The 27,708-nt window shown below is 44.1% G+C and overlaps 1 protein-coding gene across 1 annotated transcript in view; it reads right to left on the bottom strand.

The window, feature by feature from the left end:
- Positions 1-1,493: 1,493 nt before the first annotated feature.
- The window catches only part of SLC6A5 (solute carrier family 6 member 5), a 53,710-nt gene continuing 27,495 nt past the window's right edge, over positions 1,494-27,708 (bottom strand). The window contains exons 10-16 of the mRNA XM_040980277.1: positions 27,329-27,453; positions 20,000-20,112; positions 19,160-19,291; positions 17,897-17,996; positions 7,792-7,892; positions 3,798-3,965; positions 1,494-1,710 (exon numbers count right to left, since the gene is read on the bottom strand). Of these exons, the coding sequence (XP_040836211.1) occupies positions 1,555-1,710; positions 3,798-3,965; positions 7,792-7,892; positions 17,897-17,996; positions 19,160-19,291; positions 20,000-20,112; positions 27,329-27,453 (895 nt within the window). The 3' untranslated portion in view covers positions 1,494-1,554. The remainder of the gene's footprint in view (positions 1,711-3,797; positions 3,966-7,791; positions 7,893-17,896; positions 17,997-19,159; positions 19,292-19,999; positions 20,113-27,328; positions 27,454-27,708) is intronic.

Below are 27,708 nucleotides of genomic sequence, written 5' to 3'. Positions count from 1 at the left end.
ACTTTGCCTGAGACCCTGTAATAAACATGAATGAATGAGAAAATGATTGAAATGGTTTTCCCTATCAGAAACAACTTTAGGTTTGGATATTATTACTATAAGGGAAAACAAAAATCCAGACTACACTATTCTAAATCCACCTTCTCTACAGTGATTCATAAGTTATTTATAAGGACAGAATACTAGTATACACTACATGAACACATAACACTTTTTAAAAATTTCATATATGCATGTTCAGGCTACAAGAAGATAATAAAGGTTACAGCTTTGCCACTCTCTGCAGACACAAGATTTACTCTCATTAGAGTGCAGTTAGAGTGAGGACTGTGAATAGGGAACCTTTAAAATTGAATTGGCTAAAATGTAGTCTTAAAAGCTATAGTCTTAATTGGCTCACTCACTACTTACCTAAGCTGTATCTATCAGAGTTTTCTGTAAACACAGTGACCTAAAATGTACTACCAGAGCAGTGAATATTGTGGTTGCTTTCTCTTGTCATCTGCATTGCTTTGATTTCTCTATGGCCACAATTGGCATTTACTGTGAATGAAAAAGGAGTAAAAAATGAGAAGTTATCTGTCTTTTAAGAGTTTATGTCCTATATTTAAAAACCATACACACATCCAGGGTAAGTCTTAGTTTCCCAGAGGTTGGAATTCAGGTGTATAACTTATAGAAAGACATTTAGAGGAGAAGAGACACAAGGCCATGCCATTGAAGCACTGTGCTCAATGACTTGTAGAAACTTGAATGGAATTCTACACTCAACAGAGAAAATTGGGCACAAATTATAAGATGGGATTCTTCTGCAAAAGAAAAAATGGCTGAAAGAACTAAAATCATGGCTATTTAACAATAAAAAGACAAGTGAGGAAAAAAAAAAACCCACATTTTTCACAGACTCACAGTGTGCAGAGAGTAAACCATTTGAATTTGTTATACACTTGAGACAGTTGAACCGAATGAAGGAAACATGTCACCAATTGTTACCAGAAATGTAAATTTAACTACTCAGTGGTAACTGGATCTTCCAGCCTCATCTTCTGTCTAAAACACTTTCCAACTATTGCTAGCCCTCTGAGCAAACCCCATGCAGAACTTTCTGCATCTGAATGAAACTTCTGCATTACCTCATATCTATAGTGCTGATGGCTCCGAATGGAACCATCCTATGATGTCATTCTGTATGTGCCTTCCCAGCAGTCCCCAAGGACAGCACATAGTGGATACTTCTCTATTGGCCAAATGTTACACATACATTCCCAAAGCTCTCCAAGTTCACCTGCTTGTATGGGATGAAAACACATGCCCAGGAGATCAACCCTATCAAAACTGACGTGGATGCAAGTGGACTGCACTCCAACTGGTTTACTTAGCTCTTCATTGTAGCATGCAACACGAAGTCCTACTTTTCTACACAACTGCTGTCATGCATGGATATGAACTGAGGTGTGGAAAGAACAAAAAAAATAATGGGAGGAGAGCTATGAAAAATGTTAGGGAAGGCAGAGAGGAAAAACGGGATTGAGTCTGCACTCTCACATCATTAGACTAGCATTGGGTACCCAGTTCCAAATCTTTCACTGGCAGTTTGAGTCCCAGAGAAGAGGTACCCAAGGGGTCAATCATGTTCTTGTAACGTTCCCCACGGTGTTGAGCTAAGAACGGCCCCCAGTCCGGCTGTGGCGAGCACACCAACTTCAGCCTCTGCAAAGAAGCCAAAGACACACATGGTTACAGCGGCAAGGCACCTTCCCCCAACACTACACCTGACCCATCCCGAGCCAAGAAGCCCCCCTACCAAGAAAAGCAATGAGAAAGATCAACCCTCATTAATTAAGTGGTCTAGAGATGTTAAAGAGGAGAAGCAGTTTAATTTCAAACAGCACAAGCAATATTTCAAGCAATAGCACAATTGTTCTGTGTTTGTCTAGCACAAGATTAATACAGGATAAAGGTCCGGATTTTAATTACACAATTTTCCCCTTCCAATGAAGAGAATCCTCATGCTTTTCTCTCCTTTGCCAAACACAGGGTGTAAAAGACATGTGCCCAATTATTTGTGTACTGGAGTCTCAGCAGCGAGTTGCTACATCAAAATAATTGGATTTTTATTTAGCATATTTCCAATTGCATATAAATGACCAGAGAAGAAATTCTCAATCCAAAAGATCCACAGCCAAAAGTAAGCAGAGTTTAATTATCTCTTGACAAAAATACGTGCTTCTGACTTAGTTCAACAGTGTGGGTCCTTAGCATGAGAGCTAAAAATAATGGGGATGGCTCTACCCTTGAACTGAAATCTTTACAGAAAACATAATTTGACTAGAACATTTTCTAGAAAAAGGAAAGAAAACATATTTCCAACTATGAGAGAGGGAACAATTATGTTTATGATCTATTAAAGTAAAGCTGCTGCTTACAGCTATTAGTTTAATCTACCCTTAATCATCAGTTTGCAACCTTTGTGTCCCAAATCAAGCATAATATATGTATACAGCCAGCTCATCAGATTAGAATCTTGGTCTCGGACAACAGTAGCAGAGGCTACCTCAGGTTCTGTTCAGATGGAAAGAGATTTCTGAATCAGCTGCTGGGGAGGTTTTCCCGGGGCGGGACAGAAGCATTGCTGGAGGGATCTGCGCCACAGTTACTTCACCTCAAGAGAAGAACCGGAGGATGGACTGAGTGAAAGAAAACTGCTTCGCTTCTGCTTACCACCTCTGTCACATCCTTGGTCCAGTGAAATTAAAGCCACCTCCCTGTCAAGTATACCATTGTGCTGGTACTTCCTCAGGGGCTCATTCCCACCCAGCTTCCTCTCTCCCAAGCTTGTCCCTTTCGTCATCTGGCTACCCACAGTTATTTTTCTCTCTTATGTATAGAAGCCATTTTTTTTTTCATCTCTGTGTAGCAAACTCCTTCTCAAATTTAAGTGTACATCAGAATCATCTGGAGAGTCACCAAGCTTCATGAGGGTCCTACTTCCTCAAGATTCAGGTCAGTGCAACTGCCTGGAGCCTAAAACTCGGCATTTACAATAAGCTCCCAGGTAGGAACCAAACCCTAGGTAGCCCTTGTCCCACCCAGCATGTCATTCTCCTGCACCTCCAAGGGACAGGCGGGGCCAATCAATTCCTTTCGCACTTAAGCAAGGGACTTCTCATAAATAACAGATGTCTGCCAAGTCTTCTACGGCGGCTCCAGAAGTGGCAGTCCCCTTCTTATTTCTCAGAAGTGAAATTTGGGGTCCTTTGCATTCAAAATGGGGCCAGCCAGGGATGGATGGACTAAGACAAATCTCACCTTACACCGACAATACTCTGGCACTCAGCCATCCCTAACACAGGATTACACAACAGAAGGAGAGAGTGACTTAAAACCCATTGGTAAGAAATATTTGGGAGAGACAAGTCTAGGATAGAAAGGGATTTTGAAAAATAAAGGAAATCTGACGTGTGGTTAAAAACCAAACACCGTGCTTGAACTGTTTGTGAGGGGAGAGGATGAAAAAAATCCAGGAATGAGAAGATGCTGATCATTTGTTCTCAAGAACTGTCACTGCACTAAGAAGCAACACAATAATATCCCAGCCTGCAGACTGGCTGAGCCCCTCCATTAGAGAAACAATACCTAATAAAAATGGGTTTAATAGAAAAGTGGCAATTGTAATCACTTAATCACCAAGTCTCCCTCTCGAATAAGTTTACTGAATATTTTGTTTTTTAATGCACACAGCTTTTAGGGGCTCTCCCTTGGGAGAGGATGGCAGGGAAAGGAGCTGATGGAATTACCTCGATAAATCTGCCAGGAGCCAGATGCATTTTTATCACAAACATAATCGGAATCCAGATAACAGAACAGGCGAGCATGAGCCATCCGAGCACCATGGACCAGTTTGGGTAACGGTAAGAGCCATAGGTCATGGGTTCCCACTGGTAAAAGCTGAAGCAGAGGATGAACTGGGAGGAAGAAATAAACAGGTGAGTTAGTATATGAAGGAGATCTTTTCACTCAACAGGCATGTACTGAAACTGTATTAGGAGGTGGCTGCTTTTCTATCTATTCTACCGTTTACACTCATGTTGGCCTCAAAAGAAATTTTTCCAGATGAAAACACTTAATTGCAAAGAGATAAAGATGATGCATACTTAGTTGCTGATCCTGCATGTTAGCCCGCAGAACCTGAGCCAAGGCTCACAGGTGTGCATGCGGGCAGACAGGCTGAGAAGGAAGGTGAAAGAATGAATAACCAAGTGATGAATGGGTGGTGATGGGAGCATGTTTTAAGGGGACCATATGCATTTTCTATGGTGGATGACCAAGATTTTGTTTCCTGAGATAGAAAGCTGTTGTATTTCTATATTTTCATTTTTTAACAATGAATCCGTTCTGCCTTCTTCTTGAATGGGGAATGGCCCACATCCAGGAATTGCTTTTGCTACTGGCTGAATGAAGGCCAGAGTGGTCCCCAAGCTATGACTGAGCCGAAAGCTTAGTCTTACAATTAGCTGTAGGACAGAGAGTAGACGCACAACCCCCAAGCCTCTACTGACTCAAGATAGATCAGCATCATGAGCAAGCATGAGCCAGGAGCCCAGAGACCAGTAGGTTGATCTTGGGTTCACAATTACTTTCCATGTCAGAATTAAATGCAATAAAACAGATAGATCCACATCCTGTAAACAGGATCCCTGGCTTTATGGGAACAATGGCTTTGCTTTTACTTAAAAGTCTCCCCTCATGGTTACTATTCAATTTCTTGTCACTGCATACTTTCTCTGGCAGTGACCATGAGAACTTCCCTGAAGACTTGGCCCCTGAAGCTAAAGAGGGTTGGCTGACAATGAAGGCACCTGAAAAGATGGCATAAAGGTTCTCTCCATCCCATTCGAGCCCCTGAGGGGGCATTTCAATGAGGAAACTGTATGGCTCCCTAGATCCCTCCTGTCTGAGACAGCATTAACTTAGAATAATGTACACCCCTGCATCCTTTTCCCTTTCCACCTCTTACATCCTGTGATAAGCTAGAAAATAACTGCCCCAAAATGGAGGGAATTGTATCAGGAAAGAGAAGATACAGAAATGGTGTTAGAAAAGTGTGAAGCACTATGCAAATGCAAAGTATCTATATTATTGCTACCGCAAAGCCCAGGCTGCCTGGCCCAGTGGTGATTTCATTGCAACAATAATTCAATATATTGGCTCAAAGCAATATAATCCTGAGGACAACAGTCGAAGAAAAAAAACTCCTCCCATGCTAAGAGAGGTCTACTGTGGGTCCCCTTTTAAATATTTGCCCCTAGAGTTATCAGCCTTATTAACCACTCTATTGGAAGTATAGCCTAATGTAATTATGGCAGGCTGCTCCATTTCATTTACCATATAAATAGCAATACATCTGCTTATGTGTGTGCATAACTCAGTAACGTGATCTGACTATGTATACAGTAATTGCATAGAGAATATTTATAGCTCTATAAATCCACACAGGCACATATAAAAATGACTGATTTTGTTTTAGGGGCTCTGAAGTAATTTAAATCCATAATTTTAGCCTACTCCAGCGCATCACAAAAATCCATTTTACAGATGGACAAATGACAAAAAGTAAGTGTTGGATTTGGTCCTTTCATGTCCATTTCTAATTGCACAAATAATCATATCAATCTCCCAGCGCCACTTGTCCTCTGCCATAAATTTCCCTCCTCCAGGTCAGCCTTGGTCAAATCCACTCAGAACACTGGAGATGATCATTTAGCCAGCAAGGCAGGCCCACCCTCACCTTTTATGACACTGTGACACTAATAGTTGGCCAAGATGATGGAGCCTGCCAGTGTTGATTGTCCCTGGCTGCCAAACAATTACAAAAAGGAACGTGGTTCAAGATGCATTCTACAACTTCCCCCCAACTATCTCATGTAATTACATGATGCAAATCAACTCAGCAGAGTCGAGATGTCTCAAAAAGCACAGAATTGCCTTGAGTTCCTCTTTCTTTACCTTCTGCTTGGAAACAAGTTTTATACTAATTTAATCCAAAATGGTTCAAAATTCCCCTTGACGATGTAAGCTCTGTGTTGTCAAAATGTATTAGAACAAGGGTCTGAAGCCTAGAAAGCCCTGGATTCAACTTTCGGCCTTGCCACCCGCACGCACTGTGGCCTTGGGCCAGTTGTTTCACTTTTATAAGCCTCAGTGCACGCATCTGTAAAGAGGGGGGTGAAGAATCACCCACCAGGCAGAGGCATAAGCCTGAGAGAATCCTAGTGCTTCTGGTCAATATGCTGATGGGCCCTGTAACAGAATAAAATCTTTTCACACTGAATCTCTTCTAGGGACACAAAGGGAGGATCCAGACTGGATTCCAGGTTTGCTTTTAGCCAAGCACAAGTGATGTGTAGTGGTAACTGAGGAGATGACAAGATGAGACAGACAGACAAGAACCATCCCAGGCCAGATCGCTTGCTAAAAGAGCATTCTCTTTCCACCAAATGAGCAAATCCAAATTCTTCATTACACATTTCAGCCCTGGGTGGGCCTCCCTTGGTGGCTAAATTAGCATTTCTGAGGGCCAAGCCCATGAGAGGGTTTTATCATCATGGCAGACGTAACAAAGGGAAATTTATAGCAGGAGGTTGAAAGCCTATCTTCATGCTTTTCAACACGCATGCCCCCAGTCTAGGGAGACTTCACACAAACTGCAGCTTTTATAAAATTAGGGATACAGCTGCTATTATCAATGCAAAGGCACATCAATGTAGAGTGGTTTATCTGTCTAAATCTCTAGCTGCTCAGAAAGAAACTGATGTATTTTGATTAAAATGAGCTCTGCGACTGTTTTTTTAAAACAGGAAGGGAATGTAGTTTTATTTGAAATTATACTCTCACCCTGTCTTGCCGAATCTGGCCCGCCTTAATGAAAACTTTGATCTGGTTTCTAGCTCCACCTACTGGATTTACATGGAATTGGAGTTACCTTCCTCCAAGATTGGCAACAGGATATCAAGAGGAAGGCAAGATCTTCACCAATTACGGTGCTTACAGAGGAAGCAGCATAAAGCTTGTAATTTGTGGCATGATGAAAAAACGAACACTATATAAATGCAAATCCTTATATAAATTTACTGACATGTGAAAGGTTCTGATTTTTAAGATGAGCATTGAATTATCCTAAAATGTCATCATCACATTTGAGGATGACAAAATAATCCTCAAAAACAACTGAAAGTGGACAATAAATGTCTAATTAATACAAAAACATAGTTGTTGAGCCACTGGACTGAGTAGCAGGTAAAAAACAGCATGAGCTCTAGAATCAGACTGCCTGAGTTCAAAGCCCGGTTGTTGCTAATCACAATAGTGCATGACCAAATCACACACCTCTGGGCTTCAGTTTCTGCATCTGTAAAATGGAAACAGTTACAATGGCAACAGCTGCTGTGAAGGGGCTATGTGGTTACATGAAGAAAACACTTTGAACAATGTGGTCAGCAGGCAGCAAGTATTTGCAACAATTTATACCCATTTTCAGCATGGGAAGCAGACGGACAAAATGGAAATTTCTACAGGGGTGTTCCTAAGACCTGTGTGTGAGTCCCAGTGCTGCCTCTGGCCAGCTAGACACCTTTCCACAAAACATCTCACTTCCTGGACCCGTCTCCTCACCGCAAAGGCAAGAATAACATCCATCCCACCGACCTCCCCAGCTCACACACACAGCTCATAGCACAAGCCGTGTTCAAACACAAGGTGCTGTTTGCATGACAAAAAGGATGCTCTTCTTACTGTTAGAATGGTCGGTGTTACAAACGCCCAGCAGACTTTCCAGAAAATGTTGGGCTGGAATCCAATCATCATCTCTATGTCTTCACAGAATCTTTGCAAGCCTGAAAACAGACAAGCAGAGTATGAGATTAGTAGCAGGGGGTGAGGTGAGGTCAGAGGGCAGGCACTAAAACTCCTCATTCAAGCGCCACTGGCCAGGGATGGCCCCAGCCTGATGTCAACTTGACCCTTATTATGCAGGAACCCATCAGACAAATGACTTGCTGCCAGGAAGAGTAGGGAAAATTGAACATTTAAATAGATGTTAACTACTCTGGGCAGTGAGGTTCAGGAATGTCAGCCCAGGTTGACATCTAAAAAGCTTGGTTCCAGCCAGACCCTGTGTCTGAATCTGCTGCAGCCTGGCATATTCATAATAAACATGCCTATCTTCTGACATGGCCTCATGTGCTTAGAGACAACCTGGAAAGCCAGGTAAGACAGAGGTCAACAGAAGAGAGTATTACAGAATCTTTGTGACATTAAGCGAGAGCCACTGTGCACTGTCTTCCAAAGACACTCTTCTGTGAGTCCAATTATCTCCACCCTGTGCAAGATGACAATAGCAGGCAAAAGGCAACACACTGCTCATGGCCCACTTTGTTGGAACTCAAAGGATATGGTCTTCATGGATACTCATCTTTGTCACTGACATGAAATCCAGAGAAGTGACTTGTGCTGCGTAGCTGCCACCCCCCACTCACCTTGTGCAGGGAGATTTTTAAACCACTTCTTTATAGGAAAAGCAGTTGAGAACTCTTTGGGAGTCAGGCATTTTTTTTGTATTCTTTCCTGAGCTTATCGGAAGTGTGGCCTTCTCAGAATGGTGGGATATCGATCCCTAAACCCAAGCTCCTTTGTAGTCAGCAGTTCAGACTTAAACACAGACTCAGCCGAAATTCTCATCATTCCTGCAAATCCTCAAGTCAATAATTTATGTGAAAAATAGGACCTTGAAGGTCCAGGGGGAACTGAGGCATGTCAAGGGAGGGACCCTGATGGTCCACGGGGAACTGAGGCATGTCAAGGGAGGGACCCTGATGGTCCACGGGGAACTGAGGCATGTCTAGCAAGGCTGCCACTCCTATGACAATTCCTCTTTCAGAGAATGCTCTTCCACACATCCTGGGGCCTTCTTTCTGCACCTTGGCCTCCTGCTCCCCCCATTCTCGGGCTTTTCCAGCTCCTTGGATTTCTGGCTCCTTTGCCATTTGTTCCAGAGGGAGCAAGTGCATTCACATTCATTGGGTGTTCCTCTTCTGCCTTCATTTGCCATCTCTGCCCTTCCTGCCATCATCTCCCTGTCTGTCCCTCCTGTTCCAGATGCCTTCTCCTGGGCAGGAACCTTTCACTTCCCCCATCAGATCCATTTTTCCCTCTCCTGTTGCCGGGTTGTCAGTGCCTGCTTTCTACCACGTGGAAGAAAGGAAGAGGAACGCGGGGTGAAAAGACAACCTCTGGCTGGGTAAGACTCAGAGAAGGGCATTCCTTTCATGGAGCAGAGCAGTTTAAACAATTCAATCCCTTAAAAATGGCCCTGATAGGGTTCCATACATTGATCTGGGTGCTTGTTCCAAGGAAGTGAAAATCCATAGAGCTGTCTACTCAAGATATGTCCTTCTTGTGGAGAAATGGACACCTTCAGACACTGGTGCTTGGCATGTAAACATGCCATCACAGGAAACAGAATGGAGATTCCTCAAAGGACTGAAAATAGTTACCATATGACTAAGCAATCCTACTTCGGGGTGTGGTTACAAAGGATTTGAAATTAATATGTCCAGAAAGTACCGGCAATATCATATTGATTGCAGCATTATTCACAAAAGCCAAGTTTAGGTGTCAATCTAACTGTCCATCAACTAATAAATGATAAAGAGGAGGTGGACTTACACAATAGATGCCATATTTTAAAAGAGGGACATTATGTCATATGCAGCAACATGGGAGGGCATGGAAGATCTTATGCCAAACGAAATGCCTGCATATGTTCACTCACATGTAAGATCGTAAAGTCACTCAGAGAAGCAGGGGCTGTGATGGTGGTCTCAGAGATTGGAGGAGAGGAAAACATGGGAAGCTGGACAAAGGCTGATATATAACAGTCTGGCAAAGGAATAAATAGCAAGTATTTGAGGTGTGCTAAATGGCTTGATTTAATTAGTCCACATTACATACATGTAATGTAGCATTATTGCATACATGTACTCGCATTTAAACCTGTTAACAACCATCATAAATTTATAATAGAGAGACATATATTTCTTTTTGTATATTTGTTACTAATCAATCTTTAACATTTACCTTGAAAATTTATTCAGCCAACAATATCAAAATAATGGTCCCTGAGAACTGTAAGGGGCCTTAGCTCCTGATATTTGCTTCTACTTCCTACAAGACTCAGCACAGAAACTTCATTTGGGCCTCATTACTATGCATCTCCAGAGACAGGCAAGACTCTAGCCATGGTCACCATTGCGGCACTGAGAGTTAAGCCACCACTTGCCATTCCAGCAAACCCTATCTCAGTGCCAGTTTGAGTTCCAGCTCCTTCACCTCCAACCCAGCTCTGTGTTAGCGTATCTGGGTAGGCAGGGGAAGATGGCTCAAGTGCTTGAGGCCCTGTCAGCAACATGAGAGGCCCAGGTGGGGTTCCAGGCTCCTGGAGGGTGTAGCCATTTGGGAGTACACCAGTGGATGAAGCACTGTCGTTCTCACTCTTGCTCTCTCACCCTCACTCGCTCTTGTGCTCTTGTGCTCTCTCACTCTGCTTTTCAAATAAGTAAGTAGTTTTTTAAAAAGAAACTTAGTATCCAGAACAGGGAATAGATTACAAATTCACTAAGGATTTTTCTCAGCTTACTCTAACACGTCTCAGATTGCAGCTCTAATCTAAGTCTCATAGTGGTTCATTGCAGACACAGTACAGTGAAAACATGTCTGTGGATCCAAGAGCTGAAGCCCAGTTTTTCCTCTGACTCCCTCAGTGAACTTAGATAAGTGTTCTCCCTGAGTCTCTGCTGGTTTTCCAGAGTTGCTGAGCACATGACCTCCAAGAGCCTTCCCAGACAGATGAATCCACGCCACAAGCAGCTTCCCCACTACTCCTGAGGGCCCACAGGCAAAAACTGCATGCTTCATTATTGTTGGATTGTTTTCCTTGCCCACTACCCACTCTTCAGTGTTTTCTCAAATAAGTTATCAAATCAGTTCAGAGGGAGATCCAGATAAACAGAAGTCACAGCCGAGCCTCTTAAAAACATACCAACACACTGATAACAGGCTAGTTATTCTGCATAAGCAAGAAACCTAGAAATTTCTAGTATCAGGAGCAATCCTATTGCCAAGCTATTCCTCTTCTCCAAGCCAACCACAAGATGTGATGGGTATCTAGTTTGACTAGGGGCACAGATGTGATAGGACTCCAGATCAGATCTGATGAAGAAATGGAGAGGCTCTAATGTGCAAAAAAAGGATCTTAGTAAAAGTGTCAGCCTTCCCCGGGAGAACAACGAGCTGCACCTCAAGGTGCAAGGGAAGGATTGGAAAATGGGAGCTATTTGCAATAGAAGCTAGCCTGAATCAGATGACCAGTACTGGGTGTGAAAATGAAAACACCTGAGCTGCAGGACCAGTTCAGGCTCTGCACCGTCATCTCCCTCCCTGGACCTTATGCCAGGTCTAAGGGCACAGCATCTCTGCCTAAACAGGCTCCAGGTCCTATCGCAGTGCTGTGTATTTTGCCAGCTTGCAGGCTGGCCCTGCAGATGCAGCTCAGAGTCACAAAGTGGGGGCCTCCGGCTCATTGTATCAGTTCTCCAGGCTCTCCAGCTCCTGGCCTCCTCTAGCTCTCACCCAGCGCCAGCTCAACCATGTCCTGGCTCTCCTCCAAGTCACAAAGTTCCTACTCAAACCTTTGGCTTTTATTTAAATGAGCTTCCTTTTTCCCATTCTGTGCTTTTCAGTGATCCAAATCCATCTTGTATTCAGTGCCTAACTCTGACTGGGTAAGATTCAGAGGCTGGCATTCCTTTGTGAAGCCTTGAGCATATGCAAGAAACATGCTTACTTCATGACTTTAAGCCTGAAGAAGTAAGACAGCAAGAATGAGGCCCTAAACAGGATCTGTACATCTGCATCTCAAAGATTAGTCCAAATAAGTAGGAAAACAAAAAGGAAAGGAAATGAAATAAATGGTGAGTTTGTAGTTACACTACTAGACTTAACAAACAGAGCTGAGGCTCAGAAATTGGCCTGCAAGAATTACACGTAGCCAACGGGAAATGAACTTGAAATTCAAGGAATTGCACCTCCATACAGCCAGCTGATCCTGAACTAGGACTTGCTTCAACCAATCAATTACTTCTCCTGGGGAACTTCATGCTTGTTGCCTTTACAATCCGTACATTTGTCCTTGCTCTAGATACAGTCTTTATGCAGGTTGCTCTCCTGCCTGTGCGTCCAGGGCTTGCTTGCCGGCAGGTGAGCTGTACAGCAGCATAGCATCCTGTGCTCAGAGGAGCACTCCACCAGATTTAATGCTCCTCCCACCACCAAGTTGAAATTGTTACCATTTTTTAACAAGGCACTCAACATCTGCATTTTGTGTTACAATTGCAAACGTATATCTCCATCTCAGTATGTACCTATTTATAAGTAAATGACCAAGCTATTCTTGCAGAGTCCAATTGCAGGCCTGACCCTGTCAGCCAAACCCATCTGTGGAGACTTACATTTTCTTGTTTTTGATTGGCAATCAACTCATCTCAATAATCCCTAAATCTTAGCGTCTATCTCTTTCACCCATTTTTATCTTTGAGATGCCACCTTCTCAAGAATCTCCTGACTACCCAGGCCCTTCTTATCTCTAAGCTGCAAAAGGGCTCACAGCCAGGGATGTGCGGCTTAGCACTGACTTTGTTCTCAATGTTAAAGGATATTTGCCCATGCTTGGTAGCTACTTGACAGGCCTGCGGACGTAGGAAAACAGTCCCACTCTTTCCACATCCTGGTAAGTGGTGCTTGGTTCACACTAGCAATGGCTTACACAAAATGGAATATGCCTGTCTTCAGTTCTTGCTTCCTGTCCTCCTGGCTGAACTCAGCAAAGATTTTTCTTAAAGAAAATATATAACAAAAATCAAACAAGACAAAACAAATTCCCCCTGAGAACTCTACAAATTCAAGCTTAATTTTTTTTCTCCAGGAGCACTCAGGAAATAAAGTAAGCACTTAGTACCTGTGCATTTGGTTTCACCTGTTCACCTGTATGTGTTACAAGGGTCTCCAAAACGTTCATAGAAATATGTACTCTGGGGTTGGTGCTGTGGGATAGTAACTAAAGCTGCAGCCTGTGGTATCAGCATCCCATATGGGCACTGGTTTCAGTTCCAGCTGCTCCACTTCTGATCTAGCTCCCTGCTAATGCAACTGGGGAAAATAGCAGAGCATAGACCAGATTCTTGGATTTCTGCTTCCACATGGAAAATCCAGAAGTTTCTGTCTCCTAGCTTCAGACTGATTCAAATCTGGCCATTGTGGCTATTTGGTAAGTGAACCAGCAAAAGATCTCTCTGTTTCTCTCTTGCGCGCTCTCTCTCTCACTCTCTCCCTCTGCCTTGACCAAAAAAAAAAAAAAAAAAAAAAAAAAAAAACAGGAAGCAGAAAATGTGTACTGTGACAAACTGCACAGAATTTAACTTGCTTGGTACTAAAATATATTTCCTTTTTAATTCCATTTTCCACAGATTCTTTCATGTACCTTCAGAGCAATGGCCTATAGTTTCTCAGTTTTATTGGTTAGTGAGCTGGAAAACTCTAGACCTGGTGGTAGAGGAAAGTTAAAATGGAGCTCAGGCAGAGGGGTTTTAGAGGAAAAAATAAGCCTGAATACACAGAATCCTGAGAGACTTTTTTATTTACTTTAGTGTTTTGCTTTGTACTTATGAGAACTTGCCAAGTTCAGCCAACAGGGTGACAAGACCTGAAGACAGGCATAAAGCAAAGCCATTGCCTGCTGTGTGACAGACAACTCTCCCAAGGACAATGAGATTATCTGCGGAGTGGGCAGTGAAACTGCATGAAGTGGAACACAGCAAGATCTCATGACGTGGTAAGAACTTGGAGAAATGTGCAACATGACGCCACGCAGCTAACCAACAGGGGATTATAGTGGTGACTGTACAATCTCATTTCCCCAGCCAGAAGATTCCTCTAGTGGTTCCAAGGGAAAGGAAAATTACTTTTTTAAAGTGAGTCTACCCTGGAAAAAAAATCTATTAAAGAACTATCTCCTGCACTACCGTTGGTGATTTGTATTTTTATACTGGATGTCTTGGCACGCTTCTGCCAGTTCGGGTGGGCTCTTGGGGGCCTGGAGCTGTGGGCTTGCAGGAGACCTAGGGAGTGGTGCTGACAGGGGCACGCAGGGACCTGGTGGCTTGTGTCCAGGCTGACAGAGCGAGTCTGGGGATTTCCTCACATGCTCGATCCCAGGCGGGATGGGGGCAGAGTGGCAAGAGCCCTAGGCGTGGTGTGCTGGGGAGCTAACTAGGTTTAGGGAATTGTGAACATGTCTGGTCCACCCAAGAATAGGGTGTGGGGCATGCCAGGCTGTAATCTCCAACCAATTCACACAAAGGCAGAGACAGACAGGGCAGACTATGTCGGGTAAGGGCCTAGCACCAACTACCACATGTGAGATCTGGGTCTGGGAGTAGGCCTGGTGGGGGAAAAAGGGAAACTCCCCTAGTGGGCCATAGCTCCCACTGGTGAGCATGTGATCCAGCCCTAGGTGTTCATCAGGTTAGTCAGGGCATCTCCACTTGTCAGCAACTGTGTGGGTTGGCGTGCTCGCAAGAGCCAGAGTTGGGGTAAGACAGGCTGAGCTAGGTCTCAGCACCCACTGAATAATGCAAGAGCTCAGTGTGGGGATGGACTCAGCTTCAGCACCGAATACTGAGAGCTGGAATGGATGTGCATCAGTCAGAGAAGGCTGCTGTACCTGTCAGGACATGAGGAGGGCCAAGTAAGGCTAGGCCAAGAATCCACAATGTGCATAAGATCTCCCACTGGGAGGTGACCTGATAGAGCAGCTTGAGGAACTGATCTGCCAGGATGCAGTCCTTACTGGTGAGCACAACAATCAAGATTGGGAGCAGCCCAGACCAGACCAGGTTACAGTATTCTCTGGCCCACTGGCAGATCTGAGAACCAGGATGGGCTGGACTGCAACACCACTAGTTCACATTAGGGCCAGGATTTGAGACAGTCCAAGCTAGGCCAGGCTATTGCACCCACCAGCAAATCCCAAGGTGAGATGGGTCATGCCAGATTGAGCTGCAGCACCCACTACCACACATAAGACCTGAGGTGGGAGTGGGCAGTTGTGGGAGAGTCAAGATTCCCCTGTTAGGCCACTGCTCCCACTGGTGAGTCTGAGAACTAGGACTAGGGGCAGACCAGGCTGGACAAGGCTACAATAGCTGTTGGCCTGCATGTGAGCTGGGTTAGGAGGAAGAGCCATGCTGGACTAAGTGACCATATCCACTGACGCACACATGAGCCAAAGTAAGTGCAGACTGGTCAGGCTTTGCTGTATAATCAGTTAGCAAGTGCAGGAATAGAGGTAAGTGCTGTCAATCTAGACTGAAGAACCACCTGGAAAGTTCAAGATCCAGGGCTGGGAGTGGGCCTTGTGTGAAAATTGTGGGTGCCTCTCTGTTGGCCTGCAGCTCCCACTGGTGAGCATGAGAACCAGGGTTTGGGGCAAGTCTGGCTAGCCAGGCAGTAGTAACCACCAACAAAAATGCGGGTTGGTTAGTGGGGTTGGTTGGGCTGAACTAGGCTACGGTGTAGACAAAAGTCGAGTGGGATGCAGCACAGAATGGACAAGTCTGCTGTGCACACACTTGCATGTACAGGAACCAGAGCTGGAGAAAGGCCTGGTGGAGATCATTGGAGATTGTTCTGACTGGGCTGCTGTTCCCACTGGTGCACATGAGGACCGAGTGTGTGAAAGACAGAATTGGGCAGGGCCACCAGACACTGTCGGTATATGTAGCAGATAAGGCTGGAGACAACTATCTCAGATTCTGGAGGCTGGTCCTACACTTAAGAGACAAAACTTAATGGGCAGTCTCAGGAAAATGAGAACAGTCCAAGTAGTGAAGCACTCAAAATTTATTTTTCCTTCAAAACAGAGAGCTCTACTATCAGACTTACATGGAGAAGTGATAACGAGAAGCCATTTAACTTCAAAAAATAGAATGTTAAAAGGTTTCTGTTTTAATGATCTTTTAGACCACAGCACCCAGGCCTATTTTACCAGGAACCGTGCAGATGTATCTTTTGTGGCAACTGGCAATCAGAATAGAGGTAACACGAGGTGAATGACAGGACTACCTGCATTTGAGCCAGTGTGGAACTGAAGCCCATTTCTTACATGGCACCAAGTCTGTCTGCTGATCTCAGCTTCCAGGGAGCCCACCAGGGGCTGTTTTTTTTTTTTTTTTTTTTTCCTTGGAGGTTGCTCCTTGCCTCTGCTGGAAAGGACTTCAGTATCTGGGCAGGAAGTAAAGATTTGCCATGGAGGATTTCCCTGGATTCCAGCCATTCTCTGCTGAGGTACAAAGTACTTTGAAGCCTCACTCTTACTCTGTCATCAGATCTTCAATCGCAACATCACAGTAGGGTTCTGGCTGTTCTTATCAACCAACCGTGGTGACAGCTTACTCTCTCATCTCTACAGGGAAGCTGGCATGCCAGCCAATTGCTCTTGCCAGAAACTAAACTCTAACTCTCACAGGAATGTGATCTCCAGTCTGATACAAATACAAATTGCTCTTCCACAAACACTCAAAGATGACAATGATATTTTGCTACTTCTAGGTACTCAAGATTGACACAGGTGTTTTCCTCTTTTTACACCATGATTCCTGCCCACACCTTTGCTTTAATGAAGTTTCCAGGAAAGCAAGATGCCATTGTGAATCTGCTGAGAGACTAACAACTACACTGATGTTAAGACATTCACCTCACAGACTCCTGGCAGTCAGGGTGGCCTTTGCTGGACTTCCAGTTTAATGAGCAGATCTCTGAAGACTCCTGATCTTGGCCTGGACCTCCTTTTGCATTCCATAAAGTGCATTTGTCCCTCTTTTATTACAAATTCCAAGGAATATTCTGCATTTCCTTTTAGCACACAGCATGTTCCTATCTCTTTTAGATATTAAGTTTAGTTACATCATCTGAAATGGAAATTGTAATTTTCCTGATAGCTGCTATGTTGATATTATGTCTAGTACACAATCCTTAGTTTCAGGACGGTTCTGAGCACACATCAAAGAAGTTAGTGGTGCCTTAAGTCCAAAAGAGTGTCCTTTGTGCTGGGTCAACAGGCAGATTAGGGCTCAGGAGATGCCCTGGTGAAACTCCATGACAACTCCCTCTGCACAATGGGAAAAGATGACACCTTATGATGTCACTATTCCAGGTGCACTTGGTATTGGCTCCACTGACTTACAGGAAGATTAACCTATAAGGGTACTGGAAGTTTACTATTGACCAAATATGAAATTGACATAGTGCATCTCAGGATTCCTAGTGGTAATAACAGTTCCTAATCATCTGAGCTAAGTGATCTCTTTTCTCACTCTAGCACCCAAAGAGCAGGTACAAAGAAACCCCTCACCTTAGGTAACATGGAAACTGCAGCCATCAAGACCAAGAAGTCATTTTCCACCTAGGAAGTAGCTCTCCTCCTCTGTCTTCACCTAGTGATTGTCCACAGACAATTAAATGTTCCCAAGACAGATCCAAACTAAATATGTGCCACAGTCCTAGGAGTTTTTCATATTTATCACCAGCTTTGTGTTCCTATATTCAATCTTGATCACAATAGGCCTGAAGCAAGCTTGGAAGCCAAACTGCAATTCTCTTGTCCTTCCTAAATATTTAGCTGCAGTTAAATTCTCGCATTGTCTTATCAAAGTAGAAAATCTGCATGCCATGAAAATGTTATTACCTGAAAGTTCTACCTTAGCAATAAGCATAAAGACTCACTTACCGTACACATAGGAGATTCCCACAAGCTCAAAAATAGCAATGATGACAAGGGCATAGGAGGCAGCATAGGTGTCCACAAGTTGAAACATGTAAATTCCACCCTAACAAGAGGGAGAAACAACCAACAGCATATGAGCCCTCAATGCTTAACAAGTACTGAGGTGAACCTGAGTAGGCAGAATAACTGTCAGCTCTATGACACAATAGGCTAGTTATGCAGGACTGCAATGAGTTGCACTTCAAAACAGGTGGTGGAAAGGATTCTGAAAGTTACAACACAAGGAAATAAATGTTTGAAGTGGATATGCCAACTGCCCTGATCTGATCATTACATATGCTAATGTATGTGTATGCTATTCTGTGCCTCATGAATCTGCTTTATATATCAACTAAATATCTTTTTAAACAGGAGCAATAATAAATCAGCTGATCTTTCCCCATGTTAACAAGAAGTCAAAGGGTCTTCCGTGCTGTCAACAACAGTAACCGAAACCTGGTCCTCACCATGGAAGCAAAGCAGCCTTTGCCTGACTCTGAACTAATCAATAGGACAAGCACCAAAAAAGCGATTTAACATCTTACTCTTCAAAGGCAAAAGTCAACATCAGATTGCTTCATTTCACTCTAAAGAATTGATGGTCATTTCCCATCCATGAGTTTGCATTTAACTGACCTTTATAAAATCTTTAGGTGATTTCTGGGCATTTCTCATGCATCCCCCCAGGTATTTCTACCACATTTTTTAAGTCCCTGCATAAGAGATGAGGCTTAGAGGATAACACTTTCCAATCCTTCATCTTACAGTGGTGACTAGCCCAAGGTCACAGAGAAAACAAGTAGTTGCTTGCTCAAGGTCATCAAGAAAGCCACACATACATATTAAATGAGTGAATACTCAGTTTTCCAAATCACTTAGGATTAGAAAGCATTCAAGTGGCCACAGACTCCTAAGTAACAAATTATCAGCTGAAAATTTTCTGGTCAGTTAATTTGCACTTTAACATTTTCCAAATTCTTAAAGTAGGACACAGCTGTCTTGTTGGCTCAAGAAGATAACATCTCAATTATGAAGATGCTAGAAGCATTGTCTCACAGCCAAGTTTACCAATTTCCCTGTGGTCAAAATCTCTAATGAACTGGTGCCATTCACATGGAAACAGCAATGATTTGTGTACATTATGAAGTCTGAGGGCTGAGGGTAAAGGACAGTCATAACCTCCTACCTACCTGTCCCCACTTACACTTACACCTAAAGGTAGCTTACCTGTGTGATCATTGGAAATCCCATGATGAAGAAACAAATGCAACAGCCCAGAGTAAAGACCGGCTTGTGTGTGCGCAGGTACTTGGGGAACTCATCTGAGATGGAGGTCACTATGGTCTCAATGGTGGCAAACTGAAATGGGGTCAGGAAATGGACAGCTGAATCAAAGGATCCCACCCTGAAGGTCCCACGAAGCCCTTTGCATGCACCATTGGAGGGAGCTCTATTAGCATATGACTTTGCATTGCTGTAATGGAGCCACCCAGCTTTCCCTGGTGTCCAACCCAAGCAGGCTGTGAGCGTGAGAAACTGTGTTTCCAGTCTCCAGAGACTGCACTCACAGCCTTCTACTAAGACGTTTTAAGCTTTATTTTTGTATTCATGACATATAAATTCCTCCCTTCCACTTTACCTCACATTTGATCTACTTCAGAAAAACCTTTCTTTACACCCAACAACTAAATTCTGAGCACCTGTCAACATGATTTGTAGTAGTCTGTCTCCACAGCAATTTCCCTAAAATTGACTTTATATTATTCTCCCTTATTCAGCCCCAAAGATTTTGTTCTGCAGGAAAAAAAAAAAAATGACATCAAGGCAGAAAGTACCAAACCATGGCACAAAGAACAAACAAAAGGAAGACAGAGCATGGCCCCTCTGCACCACCTCACAGGCACCCAGAAACACAAGACTGTCCCTATCCCTAGCAGTGGCACTCATCATTCCTCTACCACTCTGGGGAAAAGTTCGGTTAGCTCTAAGCTCAAGCTGGACCCAAGACTCAAGGTAGGAAGTCTTCAGAAGAAGCCTCGGATAGGGATTGGTGGGGGAGGGACTCACCATAGTATCAAGTCCAAGAGTGAGGAGCATCAGGAAAAAGATGATGGCCCAGAATGGAGAGAGGGGCAGCCTGGTTAAGGCCTCTGGGTAAACCACAAATGCAATGCCTGGCCCTGGAAGAAACGAGAAATGTGATTACAGGCAAGCTCAGCTCAAGGCCTTTCACAGGGCCCACTGAGCCTGCACTTCACTGAGCTATCACATATTTTGTGTTGCTTCCATTGTTTGTTACCTATCCCCACCCATTTCCCCAATCAGATCTTAAGTTCTGTGAAGGGAAAAACCAGAAGAATCAGGTCTACACCTGGAAGAAATCAGATGAAAGGTTCAAAACTTGTGTGGAAAACTTGTGTGGAAGCCGACTCTGTGCCAACTCAACTCATCCTGTGCCAATACCATGAGCAGCCCCATTTTTATGTTGGAGGAGCAGTGATTCTCAACCAGAGTTAACTCCGGTCCCCAGGGAGAGTTGGACCTGCCTGGAGACACTGTGATTTGCACAAGGCAGAGGAGGATAGAATCAGATAGTTGCTGGTATTTAGTGAGTAGAACCCAGGGCCACCACCAAACATCCCACATTGCCCAGGACAGCCTCTCAGGAGCAAAGTATGATCAGAAAGTCAATAGTGTGGAGGTTGGGAACCTCTGCTCCATAGAACAAGGTCAGAATGGCACTATTCCTCCCCCTTCTTAATCATGTTTCCTGTATTCAGTTCTCCAGGAGAAGCCAGTCACATTAAAGAAAAATCTATTAAACACTTTTTGGATCTTGCCCTAGGTAATCATAAGACTGCCTAATAACTCTGATAATCAGCTGAGGAAGAAAGAGGAAAGCATAGTGTGGTGTTAAAAGAGTTTAATCCATTAGAGTAAAACAGATCCAGCCCAATCCAGACTTCATTACCTACCAACTGTGTAACCCTAGATGAGCTGTTTAACCTCTATAAGCCTCAATGCTGCCCATCTGTGCAATGGCGATAACACCACAACTTGTTCTCTGGTTATAAGGAAGACAGGAGAAAACGTGGATGAAAAAAACAGTTCTGTGCCTCACACATCATCAGCACTCACAGCTGTTACTTGAGTGGGTATGGAAGTTAGAGGTCTGATTCGGGTTCTCCTAAAGTACACCACATGTTTTCTTAGTGGGAACTTCGGAGCTCCAGAGGTCTGCTATGATGAAGCTCTGTCAGCCATTCCAACCTGCCTAATGGCCTCACTGGGAAGATTACTGTGACTAAAAATGGCTAAAGACACGGTAGTTGTGAATTTTCTTGTAAGTAGAAAACTAAATGATAACGGGCAGAGACAAGTGAATGCAGGCAGGAGTAATCCACAGCTGGTGCATGTGCAGAAACCAGAAATCTCAGCACCTGGGCTTTCATAGCTCAAGCATAACAGCACTTAAAAAAACATATCAGGCTCTTAGTTCCTATTATCTAGGGCCTTGGGGTATTTAGAAGATAGCATCCTGAATACCTAAGATGGCTCCGCTTTCACATTTATTGAACAGAGTGTGGACAACCTCTGAAAGTTCCCTGTGTGAGCCATAAAAGGCAAAGTCTGTGCTAAACTACGGTTCAGATGGGTCTCCAATGCAGAACAACACAGAAGCCAATTCAGTGCTCTGGCCAGAGTGGGGCCAATAAAGCCAACAAAAGGTCTGGCATGCCTAATATCAGAGAACTTCAGCAGCTTACATTAACTGCAATCAATACTCCAGGCTTTTTTTTTTTTTGCATTTTTAGAGAAGGAAAATAATTTCAAAATATCTTCCCTGCTTCAATTTCAGCCACCTCCTTAAAGTGCCCTGGTGACAAGTAATCACATGGAAATTTTTCTGGTTAGTTAATTTGTACTTCAACACTTTCCCCATTCTTAAAGTAGGACACACTCTCTAAAGCACCCTGGTGACATTACATTACAGCTGACTGTGCCTCAGCCAAGGCGGCCAGGGAAACGAATCATCAATGAATAACATATTTGAATATTAAAAAGCATAGATGGCTGTCTGACGGAGGCCAACTCCTGGCTCTCTTCTCTCCCACTGAGAAGCAGCACAGTCTGCAGCTGGAATGCAGGCCCCATTCCCTCCTGAGGTTGTTTCCCACTAGCTGTGGAACCACAAATAAGTCACTCATTCTCTCTGGTAAACCTTAGTTTCCTTATCCTTACAATGGGATAATGATAGTACCTACTTTCCTACAATGAGAATTAAATATGCCAGTACAAGTGAGGGGCGTAGAACCACACCTGGATGTAACAGGCACCACTTCCCTGAGAGGTCAACAGCACTCTGCCTGTTCAGCACCTTGGACAGGTCCCTCAGCATGCCCACAGTGAGGTCTGCCTCTCTACTGGAGTACCACTGAACACCCCGCAGGGCTTGCATCAGTGCAGGCCCCACATCACAGATGGGGTGGCCACTCTGCTAAGATACCTATCACAAATGGGAGTTCTCTGAGGATACAGCACTGGAATTCTTCCGTTTTGGGGATGAATAGTTGAGAGCCAGGTGACAGGTGGTTGGAGGAAGGTAGGAGGGAGGTGAGCCTTGAAGGAAAATGTCTATTATTCTTGGGTGTCTGTAACTTTAATGGTCAAGGGAACCAAGGTAGCACTTCCTAGTGGCCTGGATCACTGAGTTATGAACCTGCATATTGGAGCTCTAAATAAAACGTGCACATTTGTGTTAACATACCCTGGTCTAACTCACTTTTACCTGCCATTAGCAAAGCATCTTTTCCAAGAAGTCATCACCTATACCAATGTCTTCAAGCCTTTTCCCTATGCTGTCTTCTGGCAGTTCTATGATTTCTAGTCTTAAATTTAGGTTTTTCATCTATTTAGAGTTGATTTTTGCATATGGTGAGAGGTAAAGATCTAATTTCATTATTACACATATTTACAACCTGTTTTGCTGGAATTATTTATTGATGAGACCATGCTTTCTCCAATGTATGTTCTTGGTACCTTTGTCTAAAATCAGTTGACTGTAAATAAACAGATTGATTTCTGGGTCCTCCATTCTGTTCTACTGATCAAAGTACTGGTTTTTACACTAGTACCATCCTGTTTTAATCACCATAGCTTTGTACAAAGAGAAAGGAGGGGAGATGTAGATGGATTATTTCATATTACTATCTCACAATCTAAAACTGAAATAGAACTCTGAAGTATAATATTTTTTACAAAAACGGCTTTGTAGGGATTCAAGCTGAGTTCTGAAAATGACTCAGTGCTCTCTATAGGCACAATACAGGTGCCTGGGAAGTGGTACTGAAGGTCAAGTCCACTGGAAGCTGCATTTCTGTAGTGGATCCCTGAGAACACCTCACCCTCCGCAAGTCTGCTATGAAAACTGAAAACAAGTGACCTCGCTTCCAATCCCACCAATGGCCCCTAAAAACTCTCATATGGATAAGAGTTGGGATGATAATTCCAACAGAAATGTTTCCCTAGAAGGGAATGGTTAACTGCATAGAATTGTTATAGATTGTTAACTATAAAAACTCTCTTTGGAAGACAGAACAGGTCAACCAACCATCTCAGCTATGATGGACTATGTCAATCAGTGTATTCTTCAAGGACCTCATAGTGCTTGGAGTGGCAAGATTGGCAGCGATTCATAACAGTTGAACTATCAAAACCATTTGAGCAACAACCTCAGAGTACACTCTACATCCGGGACCTAGGGAGGGTGGGAAACTGGGTGGGCCTTCTCCCTTAATACCCCCCCCCCTTTAAACATGAAGGAAACAATATGGAAAAAATACTAGTCTTACCCACTTTCCTGTAGCCCTTGAACCTTTTTACCCTAATTAACTATGTAAACATTGTCCAAAAAAAACCTCTCTTTGACTAAAGATCAATTTTTAAGGACCTAGCATGGTAGCCTAGTGGCTAAAATCTTCACCTTAAAAGTGCCAAGATCCCAAATGGTCACCGGTTATAATCCTGGTGGCCCCACTTACCATCCAGCTCCCTGCTTATGGCCTAGGAAAGCAGGGAGCTAGATGGCCCAAAGTCTTGAAACCCTGCACCCATGTGGAGACCTAGAAGGGTGTTCAGGCTCCTGGCTTCAGAGTGGCACAGCTCTGGCCATTATAGCTGCTTGGGGATTGAATCAATGTACAGAAATCTTCTTCTCTGTCTCTGTTCTTCTCTATATATCTAACTTTCCAATTAAAAAAAGATTAATCTTTAACTACCAACATTGGATCATCAAAAATGTACTGTATGTCTGGGGTGGGCATTTGACATAGCAGATACCAATTGGGATACCCACATGTCATACCAGAGTATATGGGTCCAAGTCCTCCTCTACATCTTATTCCAAATTCCTGATAACGTATGCTCTGAGGGACAGAAGATGTTGGCCCCTGTGACTAAAGGGGAAACCTGGCTTGAACTTTCAGCTTCTGGCTTGGCCCTGGCCCGGCCCTGGATGCTTTGAGTATTAGGGAAGTAAACCAACAGATGGATAATTTCTGTCTCCATTTCAAAATTTCTGTCTCTCTTTCTATGTGTACATCTCTTCCTTCAAATAAAAAATTTTTAGTTAATGTACTAAATGGAGGAGTTGGGGCTGGGATCTAAAGCAACCCTGTTAGTTATTTAAAACAGTTAGAGTTCTAGTTACATGTTATTATACGCAGCTAATTCTCGCAGCCTGGTTCTTTACCATGAGCTGAAAACACCAGACGCAACGAGGTATTTTAGATGGTTTATTCCAACAGGACAGGGACCCGGTGGTGGTGGGTGGTTGTGTGGAGGTGAGGAGAAGGGGGGAGGGGGAGGCCGGAAGCAGAAGAGCAGAAGAGTGAGAGAGACAGACAGAGCTGCACCTGGGGGCCTTTTAGCCACTGGGGAGCCTGCAAGGTATGGGGCAGGGATTGAAAGGAACTGAGGGCAGGCCCCAGGGGATTGGTGCCTGAGACTGTCACAGGTGATTGCCTAAGAATAATTGGTAAGTGGGCGGAGCTGGGGATGGGGCTGAGAGATTGAGGGTAGGATTCTCAGGTGAAATGCCAGGTTACATCTGATTGGTGGACAGCTGGACTGGCACGAATTTCGTGAGCTGTGAGGAAGAGGAAATGGTGCGGGGCCAGGGTGGGAATACGAACTCTACCCTAGATCTTGATCCTATATTCTAAAGAGAGAATGACCCGCCATTTGACAGAAAAGAGTAAGGCTCTGAAGCATATATAAGAACAGCCACAAGGGGTGGGCATTGTGGCACAGCAGGTTAAACCAGAGCTGCTATAACCTTCATCCCATTTCAGACTGTCAGTTTGAATCAGTGTTACTCTGCTTCTAGTCCAGCTTCCTGTTTCCCTAGCCTGGGAGGTAGCAGAGGATGGCTTAGGAACTTGAACCCCAGTACCCACACTCGCATGGGAGACCCAAAATGAGGTTCCCATTTCCTGGCGTTGGCCTGGCTCAGCCCCTGCTGCTGTGAGCAACTGAGGAGCGAACCATCAGATGAAAGGGGTGTGGGTGTGTATACACATATGCAAACAGCACACACCTCTTTCAAGTATAAAAAATAAACAATAATTTTTTAAAAAAGAATATATGTGAGTCCAGAGAAACAGGAATAGCTTTCTCCAGGTTCCTACAAGATCTCCTGGGTCAGGCTTCCTCCTCTATTGGGAAAGAGGACAGCGTCCCTGTGCCAGGGTCAAGATTCACCTAAGCAGTTAGAACCTGTGAGAAATTCCCTTCTGCTAAATCAGAGCAAGAGAAAAAAAAAAACCACGGAATAAAGCAGCTTCAGAGAGAACCACAGGTGACTGCTTTCCACAAACAAATTTCAGTTTACATTTTAACACCATCTTCCCAAAGGCGCCTTCCTGGGGTTCTGAGCTTCATCTATTTCACCTGCTCTTCAGGGGTCCCTGTTCCTGGCTGCTTGGCCACTTATCGCCAACGCATTCAGGAATGTCACACACACAAAAAAAAGCAAATGCCTCCATTCTGGGGGATACTAGGGCAGAACCTGTGTGCTTCAGCCACTGACCTGGGAGGAATGAAGTTCCGGGAGAGCTGGCATGGCTTGGACACCCCCAGGGACAAAGTCTTTTTGCTCTTTTTCCTTTGCTGCCTCCCAAGGAGCTGAGAATTCTCAGCCAGTGAGAAACATTGTCGCTCAGCTCTGGGCCCCCAGTAATAGGATGCACCACTGCAGAACCAAACATCCCTCAGGGGTTCACGCTTTCTCCAGCGAGAGAGATAATTATATCTCTGGAACCTGCTGGCTCTTTAACTCTTTTGGGATCCCAACAGCACAAGCTGTAGCAGTAATCAATTATCCCTGAGGAGATCAGCAGCCCACTAAGAGGTGACCTTTGGGGGGGGGCTCAGTTCCCTCACACACTTACATGTGAGCCATATTCTAAGCTCCTTAAGGAAAGATAAACACCAGACAAGTCCCTCCCAGGTGCACTTGTGGATCCAAGGGCCCCTCAGTCATGTCCCACAGAATCTGGCTAAGCTGACACACACTCAGGCTGGAGAAAGAGATCATAAAGATAAGCCATGGTCACAGTGCAGGCTCTTATTTACCAAAACCCACAGACACCCAAGCTGTCCATAGACTCAAGCTGAGTGGAAACCAAGAGTGCAGTACACACCCTCAAATGTTGTTCCAAAGATGAGCATTAAATAAGATGAAAACAAAAGCCCTTTTAAACAAAATGCTAGTATTACAAGGATCTCTGAGTAGAAAGTGAACATTTATTATTCCATATTCCTTCCCGCCCCCTTCTGCCAACCTCCAAACTTTCTACCCACTAGAGATAAAACTGCAGGTCAGCATTGCCAAGTAAGCAGAAGACCCTGCGCACATTTGACCTAACAATCAAGAAAGTGCTTTGTAAGAAAAAAGCTCTACTGAAATCGGTGCTAATTAAGTGTTAGTGCTTAGTTTCTACAAGGTCTTCTGTGAGGCCTGTCACACCCAGCTTGCTGTGCCCATACCGGCTTCAAGGGCAATGGTCTGCCTAATAGATCCTCTAATCATACGTAACATGGATAACAGGTATAGACCTACTTGGGATAAAGCTGGATTCAGAGAAACAAGAAGAGATGAACGGAAGAAGGAAGAAGTAAAAGGAACTTTAAAGAGCCCCTCTGTCTAGAGATGGCCAGCTCTAATACTGCTGTGAGCTTCCTACTTGAGCTTGTCTGGGTTCCCTCTGTAAAGGGGTGTCAGGACTCCACATCCCCTATCCTATTCAAGAGTGAATTTCCAGTGTGGCATAAATTAGGAATTTAGAAGACGAGTCTGAACCAGCTCACAACAGCAGGCTGACAACTGCCCCATACCTTGGTCTGCCACATTCTCAATGTTCACTTTGCGCTCGTTGGCCATGAAGCCAATAACGGAGAAGATGACGAAGCCAGCAAAAATGCTCGTGGCACTGTTGGTGCAGGTTACAATCAGAGTGTCCCTGAAAAAAAGAGACCAAGGTTTGCCATTAGCTGCACTGACACCCATGTGGGTGCCCACATACATGCATGTATATGGATGTATATTTCTATCTCTTAACACATGTTCACCCATGGGGAGAAACAAGAAGTTCTAGCTGCAGGCTTCCCTGGGCTTTCAAAAAGTACCAAAAGACTCAAAATTAGCTTTCCTAAATGTGCTGATTCAGGGTCACTGAGTCCAACTCTGGCACTATACACCATAGAAACAGGTCTCC

The sequence above is a fragment of the Ochotona curzoniae genome, unplaced genomic scaffold (genome assembly GCF_017591425.1).
Source record: "Ochotona curzoniae isolate NIBS_2020 unplaced genomic scaffold, NIBS_Ocur_1.0 contig_3432, whole genome shotgun sequence".
Lineage (NCBI taxonomy): Eukaryota > Metazoa > Chordata > Mammalia > Lagomorpha > Ochotonidae > Ochotona > Ochotona curzoniae.
This window is presented reverse-complemented; position numbering and strand designations above follow the sequence as displayed.